This window comes from Salmo salar, chromosome 14 (genome assembly GCF_965601325.2).
Source record: "Salmo salar chromosome 14, fSalSal1, whole genome shotgun sequence".
NCBI classification, from domain to species: Eukaryota; Metazoa; Chordata; class Actinopteri; order Salmoniformes; family Salmonidae; genus Salmo; species Salmo salar.
The window spans coordinates 99338598-99360202 of NC_138304.1; the positions used below are offsets into that span (position 1 = coordinate 99338598).

At 50.4% G+C, this 21605-nt stretch overlaps 1 protein-coding gene across 33 annotated transcripts in view; it reads left to right on the top strand.

Annotated features, from left to right (window-relative positions):
- LOC106592465 (CLIP-associating protein 2) overlaps positions 1-21605 on the top strand; it is a 129636-nt gene that overhangs the window by 85202 nt on the left and 22829 nt on the right. For 7 of the 33 annotated variants that reach the window (XM_082961301.1, XM_082961312.1, XM_082961302.1 and 4 more), the window contains 13 exons: positions 1345-1443; positions 6905-7069; positions 7895-7939; positions 11132-11239; positions 13460-13522; positions 14674-14777; positions 15183-15206; positions 15374-15529; positions 15693-15784; positions 15995-16058; positions 16737-16799; positions 19331-19494; positions 19585-19663. In XM_082961301.1, the coding sequence (XP_082817427.1) occupies positions 1345-1443; positions 6905-7069; positions 7895-7939; positions 11132-11239; positions 13460-13522; positions 14674-14777; positions 15183-15206; positions 15374-15529; positions 15693-15784; positions 15995-16058; positions 16737-16799; positions 19331-19494; positions 19585-19663 (1226 nt within the window). The remainder of the gene's footprint in view (positions 1-1344; positions 1444-6904; positions 7070-7894; positions 7940-11131; positions 11240-13459; positions 13523-14673; positions 14778-15182; positions 15207-15373; positions 15530-15692; positions 15785-15994; positions 16059-16736; positions 16800-19330; positions 19495-19584; positions 19664-21605) is intronic. The other 26 variants (XM_082961317.1, XM_082961319.1, XM_082961325.1 and 23 more) reach the window with 16 other exon arrangements.

Below are 21605 nucleotides of genomic sequence, written 5' to 3' on the forward strand. Positions count from 1 at the left end.
TCTCAACCTGCTCCACTGCAGCCCCGTCGATGAGAATGGGGGCGTGCTCGGAACCTCTTTCCTGTTGTCCACGATCATCTCCTTTTGACTTGATCACGTTGAGGGAGAGGCTGCAGGTAGCCAACGCTAACCAACTACTGCTGGTTCAATATTAGCTATCTAGCTAACATTAGGCTATAACTAGCAATACAAATGGCTCTGAGATACAAATAATATTACAACACAGATCATACACGTAATGTTAGCTAGCGAGCCAGCCAGCTAACCTTAGCTAGCTAACAGAAAAAGACTTTCTGACAAAACTTGAAACTTATCATATCTGAAAATGTAGCTAGCTAAACACTCTTACCCGTATGCGTGAATGAATGCTTCTCCCTTCGCCTTCTTTTCGACTCCCTCCGCAAATGTTCAATCAAACAGCAGAATATTCTCCTTATCTGTCCTACTCTGCTTTCCCTGGACATTCTACTGATTTCAGAACTCAGTCCTCCAGAAAGTGGAGCGCCTTGGCAACACTAATGTAGTTATTTTCTGATATCTTGAAAAATAGCTACGTTTTAAAGGGTTACCTACACATACTGATCAGCTCATGTTATAGACAGAAGCGTTTTACATAGCAGACCAATCCCAACACATCTCTAGGCATGTCCAGACCATCCATTATTTCAGCCAATCATGGCTAACGGGAAGGTTCTTGGCTTTTTCCGTGGCTAAACCAACGTCATACCAGTTTGTTATTAAAACACATGAACGTTCACATGTTCCAGAAGGCATTTCTGCAATAAAAAACTACATTTTGATAAAAAATAAATGTTTAAGTTCAAATGCCTCTCCTGTGAAGTAGTGACGAGCGACATACGTCTTGTTTTCCTGAAATGATTCACAAATGATATCTCGTACCTGGAACTAGAAATGAAATAAGGAAAGAGAATCCCAAAGTTCTGATTTAATGTTGTTTTTTAAGTAAACGTCAGAGATATTATTTGGGCATTTTAGTCAGCCTAGCTTAATCATATTACATGATCTTTGACCTCAGACACAGCCCCCCCCCCCCCCCCCCCCCCCCCTCCTCTCTGTGTCTGACTGTAGGGGTCAGGTCAGTCAATGGTAAGACAATAGTACTTACTGTAGGTCTAGACTGTAAGACGAGTTCCTGTTTAGACTCGTTAGGTATGTGCGTGTACACAGACTAGTATTCTCCAGTAGTGCTTCTCTTACCTCCTCTAAACTAGTGCTTATTGCTTAGTAGTGGAGGGTGCTGGGCTCTGTTGTATTCAGAAAGTGTGAGAAGAAGAGGGTGTGTCCAGTCAGTGTGCGGTCTAACAGTATAACCTCTGACCTCAGGTCGTCTGAGGACCAAGCAGCCTCTCACCACGGCAACCAGTGTCAGCCAGGTGGACTCCCGGGGACGCAGCCGCACCAAGATGGTGTCCCAGTCACAACGTAAGGAGAAACACACACACACCTAAAACACACACACACACACACACCTAAAACACACACACGCACACATTCACGCAGCTTTTGAGCCTCATATAAATACCACATCCTTCACATACGATGTTCCACTGCTGTGGATGTATAGGTGTGTTTGTGTGTGTGTGTGTGTGTGTGTGTGTTTGCGCGATAAGTTATTTACACTCTTTCTGTAGTCGCTGCTGATATCCCTCACAGTGACAGTAAGCTCCTGCACATGTTTTTTTTTGTATACCTCTTAGGTTCCTACGAATCAGATTGCACACCAGGTATTGTGTGTGTGTGTGTGTGTGTGTGTGTGTGTGTGTGTGTTGGTTAGACAGACCCATTACGTTGCTCTCGTGGTCACTGCTGTTTTTTGTGAGACGGGGTGTTTTCTCTGCATGCTCTGTCGTCTCACCACTGAGTGTTGTTGGTGTGAGGAGTCCAGGTCTGCCAATAGTAATACCAAAACATGACAAAATACAGCAGGTGCTAACTAACTCACAGTGGTGGAAAAACTACTCAAATGTCACACTTGAGTAAAAGTATAGATATCTTTTTTTAATAGAAAGTTACCCAGTAAAATACTACTTGAGTAAAAGTCTAAAAGTATTTGGTTTTAAATATACTTAAATATCAAAAGTAAATGTAATTGCTAAAAAATAAAAGTGTAAATCATTTAAAATTCCTATTATTTAGCGAAGCAGATGGCACAATTGTCTTGTTTAAAAAATAAATAAAAAATGTGGATAGCCAGGGGCACACTCCAATACTCAGACATTATTTACAAAAGATGCTCTCTGTTTAGTGAGTCCTCCAGATCAGATGCAGTAGGGATGACCAGGGATGTTCTCTGTTTAGTGAGTCCTCCAGATCAGATGCAGTAGGGATGACCAGGGATGTTCTCTGTTTAGTGAGTCCTTCAGATCAGAGGCAGTAGGGATGACCAGGGATGTTCTCTGTTTAGTGAGTCCTTCAGATCAGAGGCAGTAGGGATGACCAGGGATGTTCTCTGTTTAGTGAGTCCTTCAGATCAGAGGCAGTAGGGATGACCAGGGATGTTCTCTGTTTAGTGAGTCCTTCAGATCAGAGGCAGTAGGGATGACCAGGGATGTTCTCTGTTTAGTGAGTCCTCCAGATCAGAGGCAGTAGGGATGACCAGGGATGTTCTCTGTTTAGTGAGTCCTCCAGATCAGAGGCAGTAGGGATGACCAGGGATGTTCTCTTGATAGGAGCGTGAATTTGATTAATTTCCTGTCCTGCTAAGCATTCAGAATGTAATGAGTACTTTTGGTTGTCATGGAAAATGTATGGAGTAAAAAGTGCAATATTTTCTTTAGGAATGTAGTGAAGTAAAAGTCAAAAATAAAAATATTGTAGGAACAAGAGATTAGCATTGAGAAAATGAAGAATGATGGGGAGATATCTTTGTGCTAGAGAGCTGGACAGGGCAGGTTTTGGCTGTGTGTGTTTGTGAGAGAGTGTTTTAGCTGGTAACCCGGGGTATAGCAGGTTTTGGCTGTGTGTGTTTGTGAGAGAGTGTTTTAGCTGGTAACCCGGGGTATAGCAGGTATAGCAGGTATAGCAGGTTTTGGCTGTGTGTGTTTGTGAGAGAGTGTTTTAGCTGGTAACCCGGGGTATAGCAGGTATAGCAGGTATAGCAGGTTTTGGCTGTGTGTGTTTGTGAGAGAGTGTTTTAGCTGGTAACCCGGGGTATAGCAGGTATAGCAGGTATAGCAGGTTTTGGCTGTGTGTGTTTGTGAGAGAGTGTTTTAGCTGGTAACCCGGGGTATAGCAGGTATAGCAGGTATAGCAGGTTTTGGCTGTGTGTGTTTGTGAGAGAGTGTTTTAGCTGGTAACCCGGGGTATAGCAGGTATAGCAGGTATAGCAGGTTTTGGCTGTGTGTGTTTGTGAGAGAGTGTTTTAGCTGGTAACCCGGGGTATAGCAGGTATAGCAGGTATAGCAGGTTTTGGCTGTGTGTGTTTGTGAGAGAGTGTTTTAGCTGGTAACCCGGGGTATAGCAGGTTTTGGCTGTGTGTGTTTGTGAGAGAGTGTTTTAGCTGGTAACCCGGGGTATAGCAGGTATAGCAGGTATAGCAGGTTTTGGCTGTGTGTGTTTGTGAGAGAGTGTTTTAGCTGGTAACCCGGGGTATAGCAGGTATAGCAGGTTTTGGCTGTGTGTGTTTGTGAGAGAGTGTTTTAGCTGGTAACCCGGGGTATAGCAGGTATAGCAGGTTTTGGCTGTGTGTGTTTGTGAGAGAGTGTTTTAGCTGGTAACCCGGGGTATAGCAGGTATAGCAGGTTTTGGCTGTGTGTGTTTGTGAGAGAGTGTTTTAGCTGGTAACCCGGGGTATAGCAGGTATAGCAGGTTTTGGCTGTGTGTGTTTGTGAGAGAGTGTTTTAGCTGGTAACCCGGGGTATAGCAGGTATAGCAGGTTTTGGCTGTGTGTGTTTGTGAGAGAGTGTTTTAGCTGGTAACCCGGGGTATAGCAGGTTTTGGCTGTGTGTGTTTGTGAGAGAGTGTTTTAGAGCATCTTTACTTTGTTTTTATTTCTTCCATTGTGAAGCTGCTTTGCTTCGTCAGCGATACTGCTGCGTCACACACCGGCTACCCATCATGCAATGCTCTACCGTTCCTCCATCGAGCATCACAACTGGTTCCGTGTGTGTCAGCCTTCAGCTTATTCAGTATTTAATTGATACATTGATTTCCGTGTTTGAATCGTGTTGATTGTCGCTCTCATTCTCTCGTCTAGGAACGCTCGGAATGCTCCCATGATGCTCTCTGTGTTCTAACTCCCATGGTGCTTTGTGCTCTAACACCCGTAATCCATCTTGTTTAACTTCCTGTCCCTGCCTCTGCTCCCTTCCAAACCAATGGTCTTACGGCTCCTCCCCCCTATTTCCAATTCCTCCTTCTCATTGGTGCAGGATCTCAGTCTGCTACCATCGTTGGTGGTAAGAATCTAACTTCTACTACCTGTTACCCTCACCCCCCTTACCCCCTCTCTCACCCTTCATCTGTTCTCACCCCCTCTCCCTCCCCCCTCACCCCCTCTCTCACCCTTCATCTGTTCTCACCCCCTCTCCCTCCCCCCTCACCCCCTCTCTCACCCTTCATCTGTTTTCACACCCCTCACCCCCTCTCCCTCCCCCCTCACCCCCTCTCACCCTTCATCTGTTCTCACCCCCTCTCTCCCTCTCTCACCCTTCATCTGTTCTCCTCCCCCTCACCCTCTCTCACCCTTCATCTGTTCTCACCCTCCTCTCCTCTCACCCCCTCTCACCCTTAATTTGTTCTCACCCCCTCTCTCACCCTTAATTTGTTCTCACCCCCTCTCTCACCGTTAATCTGTTCTCACCCTCCCCCCTCATCCCCTCTCTCACCCTTCAAAAGGTTCACCCTCACCCCCTCTCTCACCCTTCATCTGTTCTCATCCTCCTCCCCCCTCACCCAAGCTGGTCACCTAAAGCTCCACCCCCTCTCTGGCTGAAGCATGATGGGACTTTTAGTTCAAACTAAAACATGGCTGCCTTCTGACTTCCTGTCTGCCTTCTGACTTCCTGTCTGCCTTCTTATGACTCCTTACTCTCTAAGCTGAGGCCCGTGTCTACCTGTTAGGAGGGAGCTGAGGCCCGTGTCTACCTGTTAGGAGGGGGCTGAGGCCCGTGTCGACCTGTTAGGAGGGGGCTGAGGCCCGTGTCGACCTGTTAGGAGGGGGCTGAGGCCCGTGTCTACCTGTTAGGAGGGAGCTGAGGCCTGTGTCGACCTGTTAGGAGGGAGCTGAGGCCTGTGTCTACCTGTTAGGAGGGAGCTGAGGCCTGTGTCTACCTGTTAGGAGGGAGCTGAGGCCTGTGTCTACCTGTTAGGAGGGGGCTGAGGCCTGTGTCTACCTGTTAGGAGGGGGCTGAGGCCTGTGTCTACCTGTTAGGAGGGGGCTGAGGCCTGTGTCTACCTGTTAGGAGGGGGCTGAGGCCTGTGTCTACCTGTTAGGAGGGGGCTGAGGCCTGTGTCTACCTGTTAGGAGGGGGCTGAGGCCTGTGTCTACCTGTTAGGAGGGAGCTGAGGCCCGTGTCTACCTGTTAGGAGGGAGCTGAGGCCCGTGTCTACCTGTTAGGAGGGGGCTGAGGCCCGTGTCTACCTGTTAGGAGGGGGCTGAGGCCCGTGTCTACCTGTTAGGAGGGGGCTGAGGCCCGTGTCTACCTGTTAGGAGGGGGCTGAGGCCCGTGTCTACCTGTTAGGAGGGGGCTGAGGCCCGTGTCTACCTGTTAGGAGGGGGCTGAGGCCTGTGTCTACCTGTTAGGAGGGGGCTGAGGTCTGTGTCTACCTGTTAGGAGGGAGCTGAGGCCCGTGTCTACCTGTTAGGAGGGAGCTGAGGCCCGTGTCTACCTGTTAGGAGGGGGCTGAGGCCCGTGTCTACCTGTTAGGAGGGGGCTGAGGCCTGTGTATTCTAGCGGGGTCTGTGTATTCTAGCGGGGCCTGTGTATTCTAGCGGGGCCTGTGTATTCTAGCGGGGTCTGTGTATTCTAGCGGGGCCTGTGTATTCTAGCGGGGCCTGTGTATTCTAGCGGGGCCTGTGTATTCTAGCGGGGCCTGTGTATTCTAGCGGGGCCTGTGTATTCTAGCGGGGCCTGTGTATTCTAGCGGGGCCTGTGTATTCTAGCGGGGCCTGTGTATTCTAGCGGGGCCTGTGTATTCTAGCGGGGCCTGTGTATTCTAGCGGGGCCTGTGTATTCTAGCGGGGCCTGTGTATTCTAGCGGGGCCTGTGTATTCTAGCGGGGCCTGTGTATTCTAGCGGGGCCTGTGTATTCTAGCGGGGTCTGTGTGGTGAAATAGATTAATTTGATACTTTTCAGTTGTGTAGTGGAGTTTTTCTCACTCATGTCACATGACCCCCTCTTTCCACATTTCACTTTCACACCTCTTCACATCTGTCTTTGAGTTCACAAACTAAAGCATGTGTAGATCACAAGGCATTATGGGCCGTGATATATTGTACTCCATGTCATTATTTGGGAATAAGCAAACGACCCACCAAAGTGATGACAGTCCCAAGATGGCCGCCGAAGCTGGGCCCCTGAGTCTGGTTGAAAACAACTCCTAACCCTGAAACCAAAATGGCTGAAATTCCATTCACCATGTTCCTACACACATCTAGTTCCTTCTGATCTGCTAACCAGACCTGGGTCAATAATACACTCAAATACTTTCAAAGACTTTAGTTGCACTTGGGAATAATATTCCCAAAATGTAAAAACTCCCAAGCTAAGTCAAGTGCACCTCGTACTTCTAAGTGTTTGACGTATGTATTAAAGTGATCCCAGATCTGATGCGGACATGATGGGGCTAGGGGCTGTTGTTATTCCGTAGACAACAGGGTCTCATGACTAGTGTGTGTTCTGTGTTTGTAATCGTCCCCCCTCCCTCCCTGTCTCTCTCTAGCCGGCAGTCGGAGTGGTTCCCCGGGCCGCGTCCTGACCAGTACGGCTCTGAGTACGCTGGGTTCTGGAGCCCAGAGGGTCCTAGCTGGGACGGGGAGGAGACGTAGCCGCATCCCCCGCAGCCAGGGCTGCTCACGAGACTCCTCCCCTACACGCCTGTCTGTCGGTGAGTAGAGCAAGCAGGTCCCCAACCAGGTCCCCAACCAGGTCCCCAAGCAGGTCCCCAAGCAGGTCCCCAAGCAGGTCCCCAAGCAGGTCCCCAAGCAGGTCCCCAAGCCGCCGCCTCTTACTTATTCCACAGGATGTATTGATTTTTATCTGTGTTATTTCTAAACCAATAAAATCATCCGCTCCCCCATTGTCCTGCTTCTGTTTGTTCCTGCTCACGCCTGATTGGCTAAGGCCCAGAGATTGACAGCTCTCTCTCTCTCTCACACACACACACACACAGGGGTTCTGCGTGCATCTCACTCTGGCCTCCTACCTTTTCTCGTTGTCGTGACAACTTGATCAATCTCCACCAATCGCATGCTTCCCTTATCACCGCATGGTTTGTGATGATGTCACAGATCAGTCCGTTCGTTTCTCCCAACAACTCTGAAAGCAGGAACTCTTTTAAAGCTGACCTCTATTTTACTCCCTCTGTCTTTCTCCTCTCCTTCCTCTCTTTCTCCTCTCCTTCCTCACTTTCTCCTCTCCTTCCTCTTTCTCCTCTCCTTCCTCTTTCTCCTCTCCTTCCTCACTTTCTCCTCTCCTTCCTCTCTTTCTCCTCTCCTTCCTTTCCTCCCTCTTCCTTTCCTCCCTGTCTTTCTCCTCTCCTTCCTCTGTCTTTCTCATTTCCTTCCTTTCCTCCCTCTTCCTTTCCTCCCTGTCTTTCTCATTTCCTTCCTTTCCTCCCTCTCTTTCTCCTCTCCTTCCTTTCTTCCCTCTTCCTTTCCTTCCTCTTCCTTTCCTCCCGGTCTTTCTCCTCTCCTTCCTCTGTCATCTCTAGCTCCCTCCAGTGTTAGTTCCATCTACAAAGCAACGAGCAGAGGAGGTAAGAACTCTCCGACTCATCCCTATAACAACTCCACCTCTGCCTGCATCCCTCCATCCCTCCACCCTCCTTCATGTCTCTCTATATACATCTGTCCACCCCTCCACTTTCATGTCTCTCTATATACATCTGTCCGTCCCTCCACTTTCATGTCTCTCTATATACATCTGTCCACCCCTCCACTTTCATGTCTCTCTATATACATCTGTCCACCCCTCCACTTTCATGTCTCTCTATATACATCTGTCCGTCCCTCCACTTTCATGTCTCTCTATATACATCTGTCCACCCCTCCACTTTCATGTCTCTCTATATACATCTGTCCACCCCTCCACTTTCATGTCTCTCTATATACATCTGTCCACCCCTCCACTTTCATGTCTCTCTATATACATCTGTCCACCCCTCCACTTTCATGTCTCTCTATATACATCTGTCCACCCCTCCACCTGTCCGTCCCTCCACCCCTCCATCTGTCCACCCCTCCACCTGTCCGTCCCTCCACCCCTCCATCTGTCCACCCCTCCATCTGTCCATCCCTCCACCTCTCCGTCCCTCCACCTGTCCGTCCCGCCACCTCTCCATCTGTCCGCCCCTCCATCTGTCCCTCCACCCCTCCATCTGTCCGTCCCTCCACCTCTCCGTTCCTCCACCTGTCCGTCCCGCCACCTCTCCATCTGTCCGCCCCTCCATCTGTCCCTCCATCCCTCCATCTGTCCGCCCCTCCATCTGTCCGCCCCTCCATCTGTCCGCCCCTCCATCTGTCCGCCCCTCCATCTGTCCGCCCCTCCGTCTGTCCGCCCCTCCGTCTGTCCGCCCCTCCGTCTGTCCGCCCCTCCGTCTGTCCGCCCCTCCGTCTGTCCGCCCCTCCGTCTGTCCGCCCCTCCGTCTGTCCGCCCCTCCGTCTGTCCGCCCCTCCGTCTGTCCGCCCCTCCGTCTGTCCGCCCCTCCGTCTGTCCGCCCCTCCGTCTGTCCCTCCATCCGTCCGCCCCTCCATCTGTCCGCCCCTCCATCTGTCCCTCCATCCGTCCGTCCCTCCATCTGTCCGCCCCTCCATCTGTCCCTCCATCCCTCCATCTGTCCGCCCCTCCATCTGTCCCTCCATCCCTCCATCTGTCCGCCCCTCCATCTGTCCGCCCCTCCATCTGTCCGCCCCTCCGTCTGTCCGCCCCTCCGTCTGTCCGCCCCTCCGTCTGTCCGCCCCTCCGTCTGTCCCTCCATCCGTCCGTCCCTCCATCTGTCCGCCCCTCCATCTGTCCCTCCATCCGTCCGTCCCTCCATCCGTCCGCCCCTCCATCTGTCCGCCCCTCCATCTGTCCCTCCATCCCTCCATCTGTCCGCCCCTCCATCTGTCCCTCCATCCCTCCATCTGTCCGCCCCTCCATCTGTCCGCCCCTCCATCTGTCCGCCCCTCCATCTGTCCGCCCCTCCATCTGTCCGCCCCTCCATCTGTCCGCCCCTCCATCTGTCCGCCCCTCCATCTGTCCCTCCATCCCTCCATCTGTCCGCCCCTCCAACTGTCCGCCCCTCCATCTGTCCGCCCCTCCATCTGTCCGCCCCTCCATCTGTCCGCCCCTCCATCTGTCCGTCCCTCCACCCCTCCATCCGTCCGTCCCTCCACCCCTCCATCCATACCATTCCGTCAGGCTGTTGCTCACCGCCTCAAAATACCAGAATCCTCCTCTCTAACCTCCGAACTCATGTCATGGCGATGGGTTGCCATGGTAATCGTGGTGACAATTTGCATTTTGCCACTAACCAATTGGCCGCAGATGTGAATGTAGCTTCATAGGATCGGTGAAGCTTCATTGGTTCCCCATTACGCTTCCTTAGGCTGTGGTTAACTCTGATTGGTGCGTGGGTGCCGGCTCTGGCCAATGAACAGTCAGGATGAGCATGATGCTTATTGGATAAAAACAGAGATCCTTCCCCCTCACCCCCCTCTTTCATCTGCTTCTCATTTCCTCCTCCGTGTGTGTGTGTGTGTGTGTGTGTGTGTGTGTGTGTGTGTGTGTGTGTGTGTGTGTGTGTGTGTGTGTGTCACCATGCATGTGTGTAGAGGGAGATATAGAGCCTGACAGACAGAAATATCGTGTGTGTGTGTGTGTGTGTGTGTGTGTGTGTGTGTGTGTGTGTGTGTGTGTGTAAAACCAGCAGTAGGCTTGGGCAGTATCCAGATTTTCCTACCGGCAATGGACACAAGGGACGCTATTTTCAAATCCCACTGACTGAGCCTCTGTAATCCGAAAGGTTAAGAATGCTAACAAGTACTTGTAAAATCCCATAGCAAATGCTAACGAGCGCATTGTGAACGTCTCTGACATCAACTATTTGCAGAACAGACATCCCAGCTCATAAAGTTATACAAGTAACAAAAAAATGCTACTTACAGTTTGCTGCACGCACATAACAAACATTAGACAGCAAAGCTCTTGATAATCTCTGCTGCTACCAAGAGAAGCTTGATTTTGCAAGAAGCTAACCTAGCTACTAAATTAGCAAAACAATTGCTCAACTGCAGAGCATTTAGCTCATTGTAGACAGTTGACTGGATAAGATATCTAGCTGGCTAACATTTTAGTTGTGATTTTCTATACTGTAACTAGATCAGCTGGAGCGTGCTGCACAACACTAAGTGACTCACAAGGCTCTGGTCTCTCGTTGTGTGCTTGTAAACAACTAGCGGTGAACTTCATCATGGAAGAAATAAACGTGATCTGTGTTTTATCTCCTGACATATTGTACAAGTTTACTGCAGGTATTTACTTTAAAGTAGCTACAAATACTGAAATGTATGAAAATAAAAACATCAAATAAATTAGTTTTGACGCTATTTGGAGAAACTATCCGTTGGTCATTTCCATATAGCCGGTACACCGCCCAAGCCTATGGTGAATCATGTCCTTTCAGAGCCCAGCGCTCCTGTGCTCTCTAGGACTCTGTAACACCCTGCACACTATTGAGACTCACCCATGGAGCTGGAAGAGCTGTGCACTTATTCAGTCCTGTCTATCAGTGTCACTCTTATGTCTCTCTATCCGTCTGTCTCTCTCTCTCTCTCTCTGTTTATTTGTTCTCTCTCTCTTTCCTTTTCTCCTTTGTCCTCTCTGCTTCCGTCTCTCTGCTTCCCTTACCCTCTTGTCTTTCCTCTCCCCCCTCCCCTCCCCCTGGTACATTATCGTGGTACTGCAGCTCGGGGAAGTCGTATTCCCCGGCCCAGTATGAGTCAGGGCTGCAGCAGGGAGACCAGCAGGGAGAGCAGCAGAGACACCAGCCCTGTACGCTCCTTTACACCCCTGGGTGAGTAACACACACACACACACACACACACACACACACACACACACCATGTAGTAACACACACACACATTTTACATTTACATTTTAGTCATTTAGCAGACGCTCTTATCCAGAGCGACTTACAGTAGTGAATGCATACATTTCATACATTTTTTATTTTTTTTCTGTACTGGCCCCCCGTGGGAATCGAACCCACAACCCTGGCGTTGCAAACACCATGCTCTACCAACTGAGCTACAGGGAAGGCTATGTAGTAACACACCATGTAGTAACACACACACACACACACACACACCATGTAGTAACACACACACACCATGTAGTAACACACACACACACACACACACACACACACCATGTAGTAACACACACACACACACACACCATGTAGTAACACACACACACACACACACCATGTAGTAACACACACACACACACACACCATGTAGTAACACACACACACACACACACCATGTAGTAACACACACACACACACACACACACCATGTAGTAACACACACACACACACACACCATGTCACACACCATGTAGTAACACACACACCATGTCACACACCATGTAGTAACACACACACACACACATCAATGACACCACATTTTAACACACAAACAAAGCCATCATTATGGAACAACAAAACTGACCACCTTGATCCAACGTCAACACATGCTGGTCTTTAGACTGGAGGCTTTGGAGGTCGTTATTAGACTGGAGGCTTTGGAGGTCGTTATTAGACTGGAGGCTTTGGAGGTCGTTATTAGACTGGAGGCTTTGGAGGTCGTTATTAGACTGGAGGCTTTGGAGGTCGTTATTAGACTAGGGGCTTTGGAGGTCGTTATTAGACTAGGGGCTTTGGAGGTCGTTATTAGACTAGGGGCTTTGGAGGTCGTTATTAGACTGGAGGCTTTGGAGGTCGTTATTAGACTGGAGGCTTTGGAGGTCGTTATTAGACTGGAGGCTTTGGAGGTCGTTATTAGACTGGAGGCTTTGGAGGTCGTTATTAGACTGGAGGCTTTGGAGGTCGTTATTAGACTGGAGGCTTTGGAGGTCGTTATTAGACCGGAGGCTTTGGAGGTCGTTATTAGACCGGAGGCTTTGGAGGTCGTTATTAGACCGGAGGCTTTGGAGGTCGTTATTAGACCGGAGGCTTTGGAGGTCGTTATTAGACCGGAGGCTTTGGAGGTCGTTATTAGACCGGAGGCTTTGGAGGTCGTTATTAGACCGGAGGCTTTGGAGGTCGTTATTAGACCGGAGGCTTTGGAGGTCGTTATTAGACTGTAGACTGCTTACCCAGACCAGCAGTGCAGGGAGCATTCCTCAACTCTAAGGTAGATTATTCCCAGCTGTTTAGACTACCTGGGCTAGCTGATGGAATACTGTTTAATACTGTTTAGACTACCTGGGCTAGCTGATGGAATACTGTTTAATACTGTTTAGACTACCTGGGCTAGCTGATGGAATACTGGTTAATACTGTTTAGACTACCTGGGCTAGCTGATGGAATACTGGTTAATACTGTTTAGACTACCTGGGCTAGCTGATGGAATACTGGTTAATACTGTTTAGACTACCTGGGCTAGCTGATGGAATACTGGTTAATACTGTTTAGACTACCTGGGCTAGCTGATGGAATACTGGTTAATACTGTTTAGACTACCTGGGCTAGCTGATGGAATACTGGTTAATACTGTTTAGACTACCTGGGCTAGCTGATGGAATACTGGTTAATACTGTTTAGACTACCTGGGCTAGCTGATGGAATACTGTTTAATACTGTTTAGACTACCTGGGCTAGCTGATGGAATACTGTTTAATACTGTTTAGACTACCTGGGCTAGCTGATGGAATACTGTTTAATACTGTTTAGACTACCTGGGCTAGCTGATGGAATACCGTCAGCCGCTGTAGGGAAGTAGAACTCTTAGAGGACTACTAACCACACACACACACACACACACACACACACACACACACACACACACACACACACAGACACACACACACACACACACACACACACACACACACACACACACACACTGACATGTTGCTGCATGGTTCTGGGTCTCACTTTCTCTCACACAGTGTGAGTTCTAACGGTGGGTGAGGGGGTGTTTCTGTGTGTTTCTACGTGTGTGTGTGTTTCTACGTGTGTGTGTGTTTCTACGTGTGTGTGTGTGTGTGTGTTGTTGATGGTTGCAGCGTCGTGCCACTACTCTCGCTCCACCGGCGCTCTCCACACCGCCGACGCTTTAGGGGCCGCAGGTGAACAATGAGTACCTCTATCCTCTCTCCTCTGTCCTCTATCCTCTCCTCTATCCTCTATCCTCTGTCCTCTATCCTCTATCCTCTAACCTCTCTCCTCTAACCTCTCTCCTCTGTCCTCTATCCTCTAACCTCTGTCCTTTGTCCTCTATCCTCTGTCCTCTATCTTCTGTCCTCTATCCTCTGTCCTCTGTCCTCTGTCCTCTATCCTCTGTCCTCTGTCCTCTGTCCTCTATCCTCGCTCTCCATCTCCTTGATTCCTTCTCTTTTCCGTTCTCTAGATCTTCTCGTTATGTTTCTTTCTTTGTTCTCCGTCTTCGCCTCTTCCTGGACCTCAAGCTTCCGCCACCCCGTTCAGTTGCCGCGACAACCATTTTGTCTCCATTTCGACGAATCATTTGTAGCTGTCTCTTCCCTCGCTCATCGATTTTCCTGATTTTTATCCCCACCTCCCATCGACATGGACATGCCCCCGCACAGTGTCCTCCATGTATTTTTGTTTGTTTGTTTATTCCCATCATGCTTTGCATGGAAGGTCACAGCTCTTGTGGTCAAGGTTCATTTGGTTATTTATTCACCATACCATCTAGCTGGGGGGGTGTTTATGTGATCAGGGAGGTCGGAGGGAGGTCTGATCGGGTGGAAGGGGGTGGGTGAGGTTGGTGGGGGGGTGGATGAGGTGGGAGAGTGGGTGAGGGAGGGAGGGAAGAGGTGGATGAGGTGGGAGAGAATGGGTGAGGGAGGGAGGAAAGAGGTCGGAGGGGTGGATGAGGAGGTGGGAGAGAATGGGTGAGGGAGGGAGGAAAGAGGTTGGTGAGGGTGGGTGAGGTCGGAGAGGTGGATGAGGAGGGAGGGAAGAGGTTGGTGAGGGAGGGAAGAGGTGAGAGGGGGTAAGGGTAGGAAGAAGGCTGTTGGGTGAGGGTGGAAGGGAAGAGGTGGGTGAGGGAGGGAAGAGGTGGGTGAGGGTGGAAGGTGAGAGGTGAGAGGGGGTAAGGGTAGGAAGAAGGCTGTTGGGTGAGGGTGGAAGGTGAGAGGTGGGTGAGGAAGGTGAGAGGTGAGAGGGGGTAAGGGTAGGAAGAAGGCTGTTGGGTGAGGGTGGAAGGGATTGTGTGTTGGACTGCATCTATAACTTGTCTCTCTCCTCCCTCCAGGGTCAGGGTACAGTATCAGTCAATCCAGTCATCTGTCATCGTCCGTCAGCACCATGAGAGTCCTCACAGGATCTGATATAGAGGAGGCCCTCGCTGACGCCCTGGTACACACACACACACACACACACACACACACTAACTCGAGGTGGTATTCAAAGCCGGGGTCACGACCCCTAGTGAAGTTATTTACATTTTAATAACCTAGATGAAAATGTAATGAATTGGAGGTTATTTGTTGATGTAAAAATGGAAATGTACAGGTTTTAAGGTTTTAAGGTTAAGATTTGGGCTGTGGTGGAAAAACATGGGGTCCCTGTTGAAAAGGTCTGAATACCACTGTGCTTACTGTTGTGGGGACTGGTGTCTAACCCCTGGGGGCTAACCCCTGGTTGCTCTGTTGTGGGGACTAACCCCTGGTTGCTCTGTTGTGGGGACTAACCCCTGGGGGCAAACCCCTGTTTCCTCTGTTGTGGTGACTAACCCCTGGTTCCTCTGTTTAACGCTGTCAGCTGTTGGGAGACATAACATCCAAGGTCAGCTTCTCTAACTACGTGTGTTTGTGTCTGTCTGTCTGCACATTTGTGTGTAATGTTGTATGTGTACATTTACAAAAAGGTCAAGTATGTTTCTCACCCTCTCTGTCTCCCTCTCTCATGATCTCTCCCTCTCTCATTATCTCTCCCCCCCCCCCCCCCCGTAGAAGAAGCCAGCGCGGCGGCGCTATGAGAACTATGGGATGTATTCAGATGATGATGCTAACAGTGATGCATCCAGCGCCTGCTCAGACCGCTCCTACAGCTCCAGGAACGGAGGAGCCATCCCCACGTACATGAGACAGACTGAGGACGTGGCCGAGGTCAAGAAACACAAACAATTTGGGATTAAATCATTGATTTATTGGCACCATACGCAAATAACATTCCTTTATAGATAAACCCCCTGTACGTCGTGAGGATTCCTGGCTGAAGATTGAATCATTTATTTTGGTTATTGTCGACCTTTAACCCTTTGTGTCCCAGGTGTTGAACCGCTGTGCCAGTGCAAACTGGTCGGAGAGGAAGGAGGGGCTTCTGGGTCTACAGGCTCTACTGAAGAACCAACGCACCCTCAGGTCAGCCTATCACAACGCAGGGTTTCACCTGGCAGCCTATCACAATGCACTCGAGAGAAACAGTTTATCCGATGCGATACATGCTGTATTCACCTTTTGTTTGTTTGTTTGTTTGTGTGTGTGTGTGTGTGTGTGTGTGTGTGTGTGTGTGTGTGTGTGTGTGTGTGTGTGTGTGTGTGTGTGTGTGTGCGCGTGTGTGTGTGTCTACAGTCGTGTGGAGCTGAAGAGGTTGTGTGAGATCTTCACCCGGATGTTTGCAGACCCCCACAGTAAGGTATGGATGCATGCACAGCTACCACACACACACACACACATACCCTTACACACACACACACATACCCTTACACACACACACACACATACCCTTACACACACACATACCCTTACACACACACACACACATACCCTTACACACACACACACACACACACACACACACACACACACACACACACATACCCTTACACACACACATACCCTTACACACACACACACACACACACACATACCCTTACACACACACACAGCATGTGCTGGGAGCAGCGGTATCTGACTGGTTTCTAACGGCATGCCACGCCTGAGTCTGCGTGTGACCTCACTCCGCTAGCCAATGGGATTTCTCTCTCTCACTGTTCTTCAGCCAATCCGCTGGTTGTGCTAAACTCGCTCATGGCAACTCCTCTTCCTCCCTGCGTGATCTATATAGCATTACACCGACACACTTCTGTTACATTCCTAGCCTCCCCTTCTTTCTGACTAACCCCGCCCACACCCCTCTAATGGCACCCCCCCTCCTCTCCTGCCGTGGTTTAGGGTGCCCCCCCCCACAGTTCCCCTGCTCCCCCTCACCCCCCCTCCTCTCCTGCCGTGGTTTAGGGTGCCCCCCCCCCCCCACACAGTTCCCCTACTCCTCCTCACCCCCTCGTCTGACAGTAGTGGTTGTGACTTTCAGCGAGAATCTGGATCTAAGGTCTATGGAACGGCAGAATCCGGTATAAGCTCAGCCTCCTTCAAGGTACACCTCAACGTCACAAACCTGTCTTCCTTTCCCCCACTCTCTCTTGTACCTCTCCCTCTCTCTCCCACTTTTCTCTCTCTCCCACTTTTCTCTCTCTCCCACTTTTCTCTCTCTCCCACTTTTCTCTCTCTTCTCTCTTTATTCTCTCTTCTCTCTTTATTCTCTCTTCTCTCTTTATTCTCTCTTCTCTCTTTATTCTCTCTTCTCTCTTTATTCTCTCTTCTCTCTTTATTCTCTCTTCTCTCTTCTCTCTTTATTCTCTCTTCTCTCTTTATTCTCTCTTCTCTCTCTTTATTCTCTCTCTTTATTCTCTCTTCTCTCTTTATTCTCCTCTCTCTTCTCCCTCCCTCTGACTTGTTGTCCTCTCCCTCTCTCTCTGGTGTGTATACAGACAGAGAGACTCCTATAAGAATCAGGAGGTTTTGATAAGAGGGCTGTAGTCCTCGTCTGATATGACAATATATATATCACAATATTACCTGTTTCAGTCCTCGTCTGTAATGACATCACAGTACCAGCCGTTTCAGTCCTCGTCTGTAATGACATCACAGTACCAGCCGTTTCAGTCCTCGTCTGATATGACGTCACAGTACCAGCCGTTTCAGTCCTCGTCTGTAATGACGTCACAGTACCAGCCGTTTCAGTCCTCGTCTGATATGACGTCACAGTACCAGCCGTTTCAGTCCTCGTCTGTAATGACGTCACAGTACCAGCCGTTTCAGTCCTCGTCTGATATGACGTCACAGTACCAGCCGTTTCAGTCCTCGTCTGTAATGACGTCACAGTACCAGCCGTTTCAGTCCTCGTCTGATGTGACGTCACAGTACCAGCCGTTTCAGTCCTCGTCTGTAATGACGTCACAGTACCAGCCGTTTCAGTCCTCGTCTGTAATGACGTCACAGTACCAGCCGTTTCAGTCCTCGTCTGTAATGACGTCACAGTACCAGCCGTTTCAGTCCTCGTCTGATGTGACGTCACAGTACCAGCCGTTTCAGTCCTCGTCTGATATGACATCACAGTACCAGCCGTTTCAGTCCTCGTCTGATATGACGTCACTGTACCAGCCGTTTCAGTCCTCGTCTGTAATGACGTCACAGTACCAGCCGTTTCAGTCCTCGTCTGTAATGACATCACAGTACCAGCCGTTTCAGTCCTCGTCTGATATGACGTCACTGTACCAGCCGTTTCAGTCCTCGTCTGTAATGACATCACAGTACCAGCCGTTTCAGTCCTCGTCTGATATGACATCACAGTACCAGCCGTTTCAGTCCTCGTCTGTAATGACATCACAGTACCAGCCGTTTCAGTCCTCGTCTGATATGACATCACAGTACCAGCCGTTTCAGTCCTCGTCTGTAATGACGTCACAGTACCAGCCGTTTCAGTCCTCGTCTGATATGACGTCACAGTACCAGCCGTTTCAGTCCTCGTCTGTAATGACGTCACAGTACCAGCCGTTTCAGTCCTCGTCTGATATGACGTCACAGTACCAGCCGTTTCAGTCCTCGTCTGTAATGACGTCACAGTACCAGCCGTTTCAGTCCTCGTCTGATGTGACGTCACAGTACCAGCCGTTTCAGTCCTCGTCTGTAATGACGTCACAGTACCAGCCGTTTCAGTCCTCGTCTGTAATGACGTCACAGTACCAGCCGTTTCAGTCCTCGTCTGTAATGACGTCACAGTACCAGCCGTTTCAGTCCTCGTCTGTAATGACGTCACAGTACCAGCCGTTTCAGTCCTCGTCTGATGTGACGTCACAGTACCAGCCGTTTCAGTCCTCGTCTGTAATGACGTCACAGTACCAGCCGTTTCAGTCCTCGTCTGTAATGACGTCACAGTACCAGCCGTTTCAGTTCACAGGTACTCTGACATCAGTCCGAGTCAGGAAGTGGTGTGTGTACACTGCACGCATATCTGTGTGCGCATGTGATGAGAGAGTGTGTGTGTGTGTGTGTGTGTGTGTATTTCCCAGGATGCTAACTGTATGTTTCTCTCTCCTCCATGCCACTCCTTTGGAACTCTCTGTGTAGAGAGTAAGTCTGGACAACGTTTATTTTACGTTCAATTAACGTTTTATTAACGTTTGTGGTTGTGACACTAACCTGGTAATTTGATTGGCAACTAATCTCGAATTGATTGATTCATCTGCCGAATGGTAATATGACTGGGTGGCTAATTGAATGGTTTCCAAGGCAACCAGACTCACTCACTAACCGACACGGTGATGTCACCCCTCACAGATGTGACATCACTATGACATCGTCACACCCTCCTGTGATTGGCTGTCGCCTGCAGAACAGCACCAATCAGCATGTGTGTTTTAGTGAATTTCTGAATATTGATTGTGTATTTGTAAACATAATTCAGCTTGCTGCACGCTGATTGGAGTGATTTGATTGGTTGATAAGTGAGCGTAGTTGTCTCTTGCATGGGACTCAGAGCTCCCCTCAACCTGTCCCATACTACAGGAGTCTGTGTGTGTGTGTGTGTGTGTGTGTGTGTAACCCTGTTCCCCCATCTCTCCCCAGGTGTTCAGTATGTTCTTGGAGACCCTAGTGGACTTTGTTCTGGTGCACAGAGAAGAGCTGCAGGACTGGCTGTTCGTCCTGCTCACCCAGCTGCTGAAGAAGATGGGGGCTGACCTGCTGGGATCCGTACAGGCCAAGGTCCAGAGAGCACTGAACATCACACGGTCAGTCTTGGTGTGTGTGTGTGTAAAGTGTGTTTAACGTGTGTGTAACTTAACGTGTGTGTATCTATATGCTGTCTCACTCCCCTACAGAGAGTCTTTCCCCAACGACCTTCAGTTCACTATCCTCATGAGGTTCACTGTGGACCAGACTCAGACACCAAACCTCAAGGTACACAGCTGTGTGTGTGGGGGGGGGGGGGTTGTGTGTGTGTGTGTGTGTGTGTGGGGGGGGGGGGTTGTGTGTGTGTGTGTGTGTGTAGGGGGGGTGGTTTTGTGTGTGTGTAGGGGGGGTGGTTTTGTGTGTGTGTGTGTGTAGGGGGGGTGGTTTTGTGTGTGTGTGTGTGTAGGGGGGGTGGTTTTGTGTGTGTGTGTGTGTAGGGGGGGGTGGTTTTGTGTGTGTGTGTGTGTGTAGGGGGGGTGGTTTTGTGTGTGTGTGTGTGTAGGGGGGGTGGTTTTGTGTGTGTGTAGGGGGGGTGGTTTTGTGTGTGTCTAGGGGGGGTGGTTTTGTGTGTGTGTAGGGGGGGTGGTTGTGTGTGTGTGTGTAGGGGGGGTGGTTTTGTGTGTGTGTAGGGGGGGTGGTTTTGTGTGTGTGTAGGGGGGGGTGGTTTTGTGTGTGTGTGTAGGGGGGGTGGTTTTGTGTGTGTGTGTGTAGGGGGGGTGGTTTTGTGTGTGTGTGTAGGGGGGGTGGTTGTGTGTGTGTGTGTGTAGGGGGGGGTGGTTTTGTGTGTGTGTGTGTAGGGGGGGTGGTTTTGTGTGTGTCCTTTACATATGAAGAAAGAGATGAACAGAGTGAGATATAGGGAGGGTTGAAAGGTCGGGGACAGACTCATACTGTCTCAGTGACCACGGTAAACACTGTTCTGCCCCCCACCCACCAGATCCCTGGACTCTGATTGGATACGACTGACACGCCTCCAATTAAATCCGCCAACCACTGGCTTTGCTCTCTGCAGTCTGATCCCCTTCCTCCCTCACTCTACCCCCCCCCCCTTCCCTTCCTCCATCTATCCTCTCCCTCACTCTACCCCCCCTTCCCTTCCTCCATCTATCCTCTCCCTCACTCTACCCCCCCTTCCCTTCCTCCATCTATCCTCTCCCTCACTCTACCCCCCCTTCCCTTCCTCCATCTATCCTCTCCCTCACTCTACCCCCCCCCCCTTCCCTTCCTCCATCTATCCTCTCCCTCACTCTACCCCCCCCCTTCCCTTCCTCCATCTATCCTCTCCCTCACTCTACCCCCCCCCTTCCCTTCCTCCATCTATCCTCTCCCTCACTCTACCCCCCCTTCCCTTCCTCATCTATCCTCTCCCTCACTCTACCCCCCCCCCCTTCCTCCATCTATCCTCTCCCTCACTCTATCCCCCCTTCCCTTCCTCCCTCTATCCTCTCCTCTCCCTCACTCTACCCCCCCCACCTTCCCTTCCTCTACCCCCCCACCTTCCCTTCCTCCATCCTCTCCCTCACTCTATCCCCCCTTCCCTTCCTCCCTCTATCCCCTCCCTCACTCTATCCCCCCTTCCCTTCCTCCATCTATCCCCTCCCTCACTCTATCCCCCCTTCCCTTCCTCCCTCTATCCCCTCCCTCACTCTATCCCACCTTCCCTTCCTCCATCTATCCTCTCCCTCACTCTATCCCCCCTTCCCTTCCTCCCTCTATCCTCTCCCTCACTCTATCCCACCTTCCCTTCCTCCATCTATCCTCTCCCTCACTCTATCCCCCCTTCCCTTCCTCCCTCTATCCTCTCCCTCACTCTACCCCCCCACCTTCCCTTCCTCCATCCTCTCCCTCACTCTATCCCCCCTTCCCTTACTCCCTCTATCCCCTCCCTCACTCTACCCCCCCTTCCCTTCCTCCATCTATCCTCTCCCTCACTCTACCCCCCCACCTTCCCTTCCTCCCTCTCTCTTTCTCTCCCTCACTCTATCCCCCCTTCCCTTCCTCCATCTATCCCCTCCCTCACTCTATCCCCCCTTCCCTTACTCCCTCTATCCCCTCCCTCACTCTATCCCCCCTTCCCTTCCTCCATCTATCCCCTCCCTCACTCTATCCCCCCTTCCCTTACTCCCTCTATCCTCTCCCTCACTCTACCCCCCCACCTTCCCTTCCTCCA